The sequence below is a fragment of the Eulemur rufifrons genome, chromosome 2 (assembly GCF_041146395.1).
Source record: "Eulemur rufifrons isolate Redbay chromosome 2, OSU_ERuf_1, whole genome shotgun sequence".
NCBI lineage: Eukaryota > Metazoa > Chordata > Mammalia > Primates > Lemuridae > Eulemur > Eulemur rufifrons.
The window spans coordinates 3658042-3669113 of record NC_090984.1 but is presented as its reverse complement, the minus strand read 5'-3'; the positions used below and the strand labels follow the sequence as shown (position 1 = coordinate 3669113).

General features: G+C 38.0%; 1 protein-coding gene across 1 annotated transcript in view; it reads left to right on the top strand.

Moving 5' to 3' along the window:
* Window positions 1–7831: 7831 nt before the first annotated feature.
* Window positions 7832–11072, top strand: part of LOC138380936 (zinc finger protein 737-like) — a 56044-nt gene continuing 52803 nt past the window's right edge. The window contains exons 1-3 of the mRNA XM_069465361.1: window positions 7832–7846; window positions 9298–9424; window positions 9927–10022. Of these exons, the coding sequence (XP_069321462.1) occupies window positions 7832–7846; window positions 9298–9424; window positions 9927–10022 (238 nt within the window). The remainder of the gene's footprint in view (window positions 7847–9297; window positions 9425–9926; window positions 10023–11072) is intronic.

Below are 11072 nucleotides of genomic sequence, written 5' to 3'. Positions count from 1 at the left end.
TTGGACTCCCTTGATTCTGCTCTCTTGCCTGATAGTTCTCACAAGGACTTCCAATACTATGTTGAAAAGTAATGGGGACAATGGGCAGCCCTGTCTGTTTCCAGTTCTAAGTGGGAATGCTTTCAATTTTTCCCCATTCAGAATGATGTTGGCTGTGGGTTTGTCATATATGGCTTGTATCATTTTTGGGTAGGTTCCATCTATGCCTATTTTGTTAAGCATTCTTATCATAAAAGGGTGTTGAATTTTGTCAAATGCTTTTTCTGCATCTAATTAGAGGATCATATGGTTTTTGTTTTTGCTTCTATTTATGTGGTGAATTACATTTATAGATTTACGTATGTTGAACCACCCCTGCATCTCTGGGATGAAGCCCACTTGGTCGTGGTGGATTATTTTTTTTGATAAATACTTGGATTCCATTTGCTAGTATTTTATTGAGAATTTTTGCATCTATATTCATGAGAGAAATTGGTCTGTAGTTCTCTATTTTTGTTGTATCCTTTCCTGGTTTTGGTATCAATGTTATATTGGCTTGGTAGAACGTGTTGGGGAGAATTCCATCCTTCTCAATATTGGAGAAGAGTTTATGTAGGATGGGCACCAGTTCTTTTTTGTATGTATGGTAAAATTCGGGTGTGAACCCATCTGGACCAGAGCTTTTCTTTTTGGGAAGGTTTTTATTGCTGTTTCGATTTCAGTTCTTGATATTGGTCTGTTCAGGTACTCTATTTCTTCCTGGTTGAGCCTGGGAAGACTATGTGTTTCTAAAAATTTGTCCATTTCCTCCGCATTCTCCAGTTTGTGTGCATACAGATTTTTGTAGAATTCATAGTTGATATCTTGTATCTCTGTGGCATCGGTTGTGATTTCTCCTTTCATGTTCCTAACGGAGGTTATTCGAGATTTTTCTTTTGTGCTCTTTGTTAGTCTAGCCAGAGGTGTGTCTATTTTGTTTATCTTTTCAAAGAACCAACTTTTTGTTTTATTAATTTCCCTTATAGTTTCTTTGTTGTCCTTTTCATTTAATTCTGATTCGATCTTAGTAATTTCTCGCCTTCTGCTGGGTTTGGGGTCATTCTGTTCTTCTTTCTCCAGCTCTTTGAGTCTATTCATTAGGTTGTCTATTTGCAAGTTTTCTGTCTTTTTGATATAGGCATTTATGGATATGAATTTTCCTCTCAGGACTGCTTTAGCTGCATCCCATAGATTTTGATAAGTTGTATCTCCATTGTCACTTAATTCAAAGAAACTTTTGATTTCTGTCTTGCTTTCTTCCTTTATAGAATAATTGTTCAGGAGAAAGTTATTTAGCTTCCATGACTTTGAGTAGGAATGAGTGCTTCTGTTTGGGTTCATTGTTACTTTTATTCCGCTGTGATCTGAGAAGATGCAGGGTATAATTTCTATTTTTTTAAGTTTTTTAAGACATGCTTTATGTCCTAGGATATGGTCAATCTTAGAGAATGTCCCATGAGCTGATGAGAAGAATGTATATTCTGTGGACTTTGGGTAGAATGTCCTGTAGATGTCAGCCATTCCCATTTGTTCTAGCATTCTATTTAAGTCCATTATGTCTTTGTTTATTTTCTGTTTAGAGGATCTGTCCTGTACTGTCAGTGGGGTGTTAAAGTCTCCAGCTATTACAGTATTGTTGTCTATCATTTGGTTCAGATCAAGTAGGGTTTTCTTTATGAATCTGGGTGCACCTAGGTTGGGTGCATATATATTGAGTTTAGTCATGTCTTCTTGTTGAATTCTTCTTGTGCCTTTAACCAGTATGTAGTAACCATCTTTGTCTTTTATTACTTTTGTTGGTTTGAAAGCTAAGTTATTGGAAATTAAGACTGCCACACCAGCTTTCTTTTGGCTACCATTTGCTTGAAATACTGATTTCCATCCTTTTATTTTCAGTCTAAATGCATCTTTGCAGGTTAGGTGAGTTTCTTGAAGACAGCAGATACTTGGATTGTGTTTTTTTATCCATTGGGCCAGTCTATGTCTCTTGAGCAGGGAATTCAAGCCATTCACATTTATTGAGAAAACTGATAAGTGGGACAGTTTTCTGTTCAGCTTGTTGGGTAGAACTTCATTGCTATGTTTTCTCTCTTCAGCCATTTTGGTATCTGGGATTTGATCTTTAGCTCTTGAGTAGTTTTACATTCGTGGGTCTTTCTTGTGCTGATCTGTGTGTAACTTTCTTTTGAGTACTTCTTGGAGGGCTGGTCTTGTCTTGGTGAGTTCCCTCAACCTTTGTTTATCTGAGAATGTCTTAATTTCTCCTTTGTATAGAAAACTTAGCTTAGCTGGGTACAAGATTCTAGGCTGGGCATTATTCTGTTTCAGAAGAGTGAGAATGGGGCCCCAACCTCTTCTTGCTTGTAAGATTTCAGTTGAGAAATCTGGCGTAATTCTGATGGGCTTTCCTTTGTATGTTACTTGTTTCTTTCTCCTTACAGCTTGACGAAGGGACTCTTTAGTGGATATTTTGGTCAGCCTGATGACTATGTGGCGTGGTGTTTTCCTATTTGCTACGAATCTCCCAGGGTCGTTTGAGCTTCTTGAATCTGTATATCTAGAGTTTTAGCAAGGCCTGGAAAATTTTCCTCAATTATGTCTTCAAATAACTTGTCCAACCCTTGCTTATTATCTTCTTCACCCTCAGGAATGCCAATTACTCTGAAGTTAGGTTTCTTCACATAATCCCACATTTCTTGAAGACTCTGATCATTTCTCTTATTTCTTTGATCTATCTCTGTGACTGACTGACTTAGTTGGAAAGAGTTATCTTCAATCTCTGAGATTCTTTCCTCTGTTTGATCTACCCTGCTCTTAAGACTTTCCACAGTGTTTTGTAGTTCTCTGAGTGAATTCTTCATTTCTAGGAGTTCAGTTGGTTTTTCTTCAATATTTCAATTTCTTTAATGAATTTATATGTATACCATGGACTATTACTCAGCTATAACAAATAACAAAGATACGACATCTCTATGGCTGTCCTGGAGAGAGTTGGAACCCATTATATTAAGTGAAGTATCCCAAGAATGGAAAAACAAGCATCACATGTACTCACCAGAAAATTGGTTTCCCTGATCATCACCTAAATACACATCTGGGAACGATACCAATCGGATATCAGACTGAGGTGAGGCGTGGGGGGAGGGGATGGGTGTATGCCTACATAATGAGTGCATTGTGCACCGTTTGGGGAATGGTCACGCTTGAAGGTGCTTACTCGGGAAGGGGGGGTGGGGAGGGGAGGGATATATACCTACATGATGGGTGCAATGCGCACTGTCTGGGGAACGGACACTCCTGGAGCTTTGACTTGGGGGGACAGGCGGTACATGGGCAATGTATTTAACCTGAAATTATGTATCCCCCACAATAAGATGAAATAAAAAAAAACAAAGGTAACAGATAACTATAAAATGGTATTTTAAAATGACATGCAGAATATATGTGCATAGAGCACCCTTGACATAAGTGACTCCATCTTATTAAAGGTTGGTGCAAACGTAATTGTGGTTTTAGCATTGTTGAAACTTGCTATTTGATATTAGAATACTTTCTTAAGTAAACGTGGATACATTATACATCATTTTAATGTGCATTTCTCACTTTATGTGTTTTTGGTAATGACTTATTACTCGTTGTTTGATATTTATTTTATTTTTATTTATTTATTTTTTCTTATTTATTTTACACTATGGAAATGATGTTAGACAGAAAGCAAATTCAAATTCAATATGGGTCATAAAACAGCGGAGACAATTGGCAACATCAACAACTCATTTGGCCCAGAAACTGGTAATGAACCTACAGTGCAGTGGTGGTTCAAGAAATTTTGCAAAGGAGATGAGAGCCCTGAAGATAAAGAGCGCAGTGTCTGGCCATTGGAAGTTGACAACAACCAATTGAGAGCAATCGTCAAAGGTGATCCTCTTACAACTACAGGAGAAGTTGCCAAAGACCTCAACGTGGACCATTCTATGGTTGTTTTTGGCATTTGAAGCAAATTGGAAATGTGAAAAAGCTCAATACGTGAGTGCCTCATGAGCTGACTGAAAATAAAAAATTGTCATTGTGAAGTGTCGTCTTCTCTTGTTGTATGTAATAACAGCGAACCATTTCTCAATCAGATTGTGATGTGAGAGGAAAAGTGTATTTTATACAACAACTGGCTACAAACAGCTCAGTGGTTGGATTAAGAAGCTCCAAAGCCCTTCCCAAAGCCAAACTTGCACAAAAAAAATGTCATGGTCACTGTTTGGTGGTCTGCTGCCAGTCTGATCCACTGTAGCTTTCTGAATCCCAGTGAAACCATTACATCTGAGAAGTATGCTCAGCAAATTGATGAGAGGCACCAAAAACTGCAATGCCTGCAGCCAGCACTGGTCAACAGAAAGGGCCCAATTCTTCTCCATGACAACACCTGACCACACATCACACAACCAACACTTCAAAAGTTGAATGAATTGGGCTACAAAGTTTTGTCTCATCTGCCATATTCACCTAACTTCTTGCCAATCAGCTACCACCGCTTCAAGTATCTCAACAACTTTTTGCAGGGAAAATGCTTCTACAACCAGCAGGATGCAGAAAATACTTTCCAAGAATTTGTGGAATCCCAAAGCACGGATTTTTACACTACAGGAAAAAACACTTATTCCTCATTGGCAAAAATGTGTTGATTATAATGGTTACTATTTTGATTAATAAAGATGTATTGTAACGATTTAAAATTCATGCTCCAAAACCACAATTATTTTTGCACCAATCTAAGAAAAAGACTCGATCTAGTATATCAAAGGGCATGATGTCAACAGGGACCAGATGTTCAGAGACTACACCCAACCAGAGAAGTACATAACCCTTTACTACCAGTCCTCACCAGAGGACTGAAGGGCCATAAAAAGAGAAGGGCTTCACCAGCTAGGTGAGGCCATCTCTATAGACACCATCTTGCTCTCACTCGTGGTCAGCACCTGGCATTTTCTGCCAAAGGCATGCCTAAGTCAAGGACTCTGCCTTGAAAGATGTTGATGATCATGCAGATCAGCCAAAGATTCTCTTCTTGTCCATGTTGCTCTCCCTGGACTGGTTCATTAACTCCTTTTCATGTCCTCTTTCTCTTGATGTTAAATGTTACTTTGTTGGATATGAAAATTTTAATCTATAACATTTATATATTGATTAAGTATACTACTATGTATGGTTTGCAATATTGACAGACTTGTGGATTCACTTGTATCTGTGTACCAATGGCTCTGACTACTGAGAGAGCCAGTTATACTAAAGAGAATTTTCTTTTTGGAAACTCCATGTAGCTCACGGCTTTTATGATTAAAATAGCCTCAGTAAAAGTCTGAACTTGCAGAAAGACACAAACATACATGGAGCTGGTTATGTCTGAACTTGTGCCACTCAAGACAATATGCTTTATCGATCTCATGCTTGGATGGTATGCCATTGTCAAGTGTTAAAAAGGTGTAGAAACTATTAATCTCAATATCTGCACATATCCGAAGAAGAGAAATGTTAAGACATGACTGCTGCTGATAACAACAGACCACCTAGCAAAGGCAACTGTTAGATCTCTGCTGCATATCAATATCCAGGCTGCATGTGTTTCCACCTCCTAATAAAATTTAACTGTTACTGAAATTTACTGCCTTACAGGGATTTTACACATATCAAGTAATTCAATCTTCATTAAAACAATAAATATCATAGGCTGAGTATGATAGAAGTCAGTGAATTACACTTCTGTGGGTCTTGCTCAGATAACTAATTGAAATACTTTATCCTTAGCAGTTTGATATATTATCAACTCAGGTGTGGTTATGCAAATCAAAAGACTGATAGTAGACCTATACACAGACACCAATTGTGTAAGACAGAAATAAAAACTTTCAAGAAAATATATGAATTGGATTTTATCATTGTATGTTTCCTACTTTTTATCTCTCTGCCTTCCCAGTCACCCAGAATTTCTAGTAAATGGTCAATTCCACCATGATTTCTCAGTTCCTCTTCATGGGCTTTGCTAAAGGCTGTAAACTGAGGTTCTTGCACTGCATGCTATTCCTATGATGTACTTGGCAACCTGTTTGGGAATCTTTTCATCATGATTGTCACCCTGTCATCCAGAACCTTCACAGGCCCATGTATTCCTGAGAAATTTGTGCATTATGAATATGTCCTATATTTCTATCACTGCCTCCAATGCCTGTGTTAACTGTCACTGAAAACAGGGCCCTCTCAGCGGATGGGTGTACAACTCAGATCTTCTTGGACATTTGTTGTGTGTATGTAGTTTCGTTTCCTCACCATCATGGCCCACAACCACTGTGTGGCCATCTGCCAGCCCCATTACCCAGTCCTCATATACCACCACTTTTGTGTCTGAATAACACTGGCTTCCATACTCAGTGGTCTCTTCTATGCAGGCATGCACACTGTCAACACCTTCCACTGGCCCTTCTGTGGTTCATCAGTTCTCCTGTGATGCGCCCCCTCTGTTGAGGCTCTCTTGCTGTGACCCCTTCAGCAATGTGCTCTTACTTCTTGCCTCTGCCATAGGAGTTTGTGGTGGCTGCTTTATCTTAATGCCCATGTTATATATTTGCACATTTTCTAATGTGCTCAAATTTCCAACCAGACAGTGAAGAAAGGCCTTTTTTCACCCATGCCTCTTATATACTCACAGTGTCTGTCTTCCTCAGTTCTCTCATGTGTATGTACCTACAGCCTGGGTAACTTCTGAAACAATTCAGGATATAATTCTTTCTGTATTTTATACTGTATAGGTTCCATTCTTGAATCCTATAACAGTTGTGTGAGAAGAAGAATAGAAAGGCTGGCACCACATCTAAATTTTTCTGTACTCACCTTTTTAGTACTCACCTTTTCTGGTATTATAAGGATTAAGTCACACAATGTAAAAACTTCTTCCCAGTGCAGCATACCATTCTTACTAGCACATAGTACATGCTCAGTAGACATTGCATTATGCTGGTTTTCATTTTGGAAAATAATATCTGTGTTGTGATGAGTGTTGGGTGTAAGGCACTCTGTATGCTGTGCTTGCTGTCTCTAGTTGTGTGCTACTAATAATGGATCTAGGTTGAGCAACATCAGCACTAAAAGGGGACTTGACAAAGAAGCCAATTAATGTAAGCCTTCCACACAGCAGATCACATTTCTTAGAGTGAGGCCCACAATACCACATGATTTATATTCACATTGATGGTTCAGAGACAATTTTTAAGTAATTGCCTCTCAGCCCAGCCTTTCAATTAGGATCCCCTGGCTAGCTTGAAAGAAACACCATCACCTGTCTCTTGGGCTGGGTGGGAACATCCATGTGGTTTTAATTGTGCCCCAAATAATTCTAATTTGATACCAGGATCAAGCATTAGAACTCCTGAATATTTTCATGAGATTGAGTTTAGACTTTGTTCCAGAGAGAAGTCACAGGGCCTGCTGCTTTGGGTTTGGTAGGGGCAGATCAGTGTGGTCCAGGTTCCCACTGCTGTAGCAGAAAGTCCTGGCACGTGTGGCAGGGGGAGGTCACCAAGGGAAAGACAGGAGAACCTCACATTTTAGTCTCCATGAGGAGACATCATACCTGACTGTTTCCTGTGACTAAGAACAAGTGAGTGTAGCCTTTTCTGCATTTTGTGGTCCTCTGGCTTGTGGATGCTGAGTAAACAGGTTAAGACATTGTGCTGATTCCTTTCAGGGCATAGTCTCAAGATGTAATTCTAATTGTTCTACACAATCTCACCTGAAAAGAAATTTCAGAGTAGGAGAAGGAGAAGGAGAAATGGCTGCTTTTCAGGTAAGTGTGTCCCAGGTTAGGGGCTGTGTCCACTATTCCTCCTGGAATGTCATGCAGAACTTCAATTTTTAGAACTTGTAAACGTTTACTTCTTTACTTCTGATGTTTATGCCTAATGAGTTTTTTTCCACTACATTTTTTTTTTCATTTCTTCTTATGATAGTCACGGAGCACTGGATAATCCTTCCTCCCTATATAACAAAACCTGCTCTACATTCTCTTCACCCATGCTTCTTAATAAAATAAACAAGTTTCATAATAAATGTGTGATATGTAATATCAAAAATATTCCCATTGTGACAGGTCAACCTACAATAGGGTAGATATCTGAGATTCCTATTGGGGATGGGATAGGGTCTTTGTATTTGAGTGAAGAAGGGGAACATGTACTCTCAAGGTTTGATCTGGATGTTTTCATCAGCTCTATGTGAAATAGTATTTGGAAAATGCAGAAAGAGGATAGCATTGATTGCCTAGGATAACAAGAAAATTACGGAAAAATAAAAAATAGAAGACTTGCTCTATAATGATGCAAAAGTATTTACATACATTATTAAAGATTACAAATCATGGGAAATATCTATAACTTGAACTTTGCATAAAACTGATGATTCTTCATGGTTACATATTTTTGGGCACTACCATCCCAGCAGTGATTTTTTTATCCTCTGTGCAATGTGCCTAATACCAATTTGTCCCACTACAGTTGATGTTAATTTCATTCACTTGGTTAAGGTGCTCTCTGACAGATTCATCCAAAGTAAAGTTAATTGTCTTTTTCTTTATGATTAAATGTCTTTTGGAGATTTACTGACCGATGTGCATGAACCATCACATTTACACTGGAAGCTCCCCTTTCTTTTTATAGCTTGCTTTGAAAACTGAAGGCTCTTATCTTTGTCTTCTGGTCAGATGAAGTGAGATAAATTGAAAGTCTACCACTTACTGGATGTTGACAAAATACTCTCCTTAGGCCAGAAGCACTGGTTTCACTGGTTATATTATGTGAAATGCAGAGACTCAAACCCCACCTGAGATCTCCTGAATGAAAATCTGTATTTTAACAAGATCTCCAGTTCATTATAGTACATGTGAAAATTGGGTGATACCTTCTAACTCACTGTTTCTCTGTGTGAGAAATATGCACAACTTATTTCGTATGATGTAAATATAGCACAAATTTATATCACAGTGTTGAGGCCCTTAATTTTATATTAAGTACTTCATCATGCAAAACAGTATCATATGTACACTAGTTTCATACATGTTATACGATCTTCATTCCTGAGAATTAGAGGATGTGTTCAAGAATATCACTATGCTAAAAAATATGGTATTGGATAATTCGAGTCACCCATATGTCAGAAACAGTTCTCATAACTTTCATTTTCCTTGTAGTCAAATTAAGACTTCTCTCCTTGGCAACTTGGGAAATATGTGTCTTTTTTCAGGAACTGGTGACATTCAGGGATGTGGCTATAGAATTCTCTCCAGAGGAGTGGGCATGCCTTGACAATGCTCAACACAATTTGTATAGGGATGTGATGTTAGAGAACTACGGAAACCTGGTCTCCCTTGGTGAGGATCACTTCAATACACAATTCCTATTCCACACTAAGGGCATTATTTTATTTTTGTAGATTGTTTCTTGGAAGTTTCTACTTTACATGAATGAATTTTATATCCCTGCTTTTAAGGAAAATTTGAAGGATTTTGTTGTAGAAAATAAAATCACTATACGTCTCATTTTATCATGAACCATTTCCTTTCTTGAGATGATTTGTATACTTCACTCTAGATTAGTGGTTCCTCTAGAAATCAGGGTATATAATTGTTGCCTGCACCTTAGAATACAATTTCCACCACTTATTTTTTATTTGGTGCTAGTGAGAATTGGTGCTCTGGAGCCATAAATTTGAAATAATTTCTTATCATTCTACAGGGTCTGTGAGAAAACCATATTTTGGAAAACAATTTTCTAGAATCTTCTATAATATTCTGTCTACAAGTATAGTACTTAAAAGATTAGTGATTGGAGAGTCTTCAGCACACATCATGTGAATTCTTTCTAATAAAACAGGTCTTGCTGTCTCAAAGCCAGATCTGATCACATGTCTGGAGCAAGGGATAGAGCCCTGGATTATGAAGAAAGAGGAAACAACAGCTAAATATACAGGTAGGTGAGATTCAGTAAAGCAGATAACAAATGTTAAAAAGCCAAAGCTCAAGGAGAAAGGCAGATACTAAAAAGTGGTTTGGAATGCTCCGCTCTTTTGGAAATGTTTTTTGAGAAGCCTGTGTATGTTTCTGTTTCTCTTACAGAAGGACATCTTCTGTCCCATGATCTTAAACTCTCTAAGAACTGTGCATCTGTAGTGATCTTCCTTAGAATTCAGTGAGAGCCAAACTTCTTGTCATGGCTTATAAGGGACTACATTATCTATAAACACTTCTATTGTTTGGGGAGATATGGGATTATCTGTACATATTTTGAAGACCTCCACATTAAAGCATCTTTTGACAGTGTTTTGCTCTGCTGCCCCATCTGGAGTACAGTGGTTGATCATAGCTCTCTGCAACCTGAAACTTCTGGGGTCCAGGGATCCTGCTACCTCAATTTTCCAAGTACCTACGACTATGGGCATGAGCCAACATGGCCAGCTGATTTATTCCTATTATTATTATTATTTATTAAAATGAAGTCTCTTTATGGTGCTGGGGCTGGTTTCAAGATCCTGACCTCAACTGATCCTCCTTCCTTGGCTTCCCAAATTGCTGGGATTATAGTTGTGATCCACAATGCCCAGCTCCATTTTTTCAGTTCCTTTTTTTGCCTCATTTTTGAAATGTGTAAAAATGAATAGTGGAGATATTGTGATTTGCTTCAGTAATGCTAGAATCACTAGGGACAGAGGTTTCATATTTTCTGCATCATTATTTCCAATTCTAAGTTTCAGAGGCAATCCTATAGAAATTCAGACTCATTAATTTTATACAAATGCATAGCCTCTTCCTAAACCTAAGAACATCTAACATTATTTCACTTTGAAATATCCTTTTTTTTTTATGTATATTCTTTTTCTAGTATAAAATAAGAGTAAAATTTCAACTTTATTGTACCCAAACTGTATTATAGTTTATTTGCCCTACTCACTTCATGGAATTCTTAAATATACCGTCCCTTTGAGTGCTTCCAATTGCTGAATATATTTATACTCCCAATTGA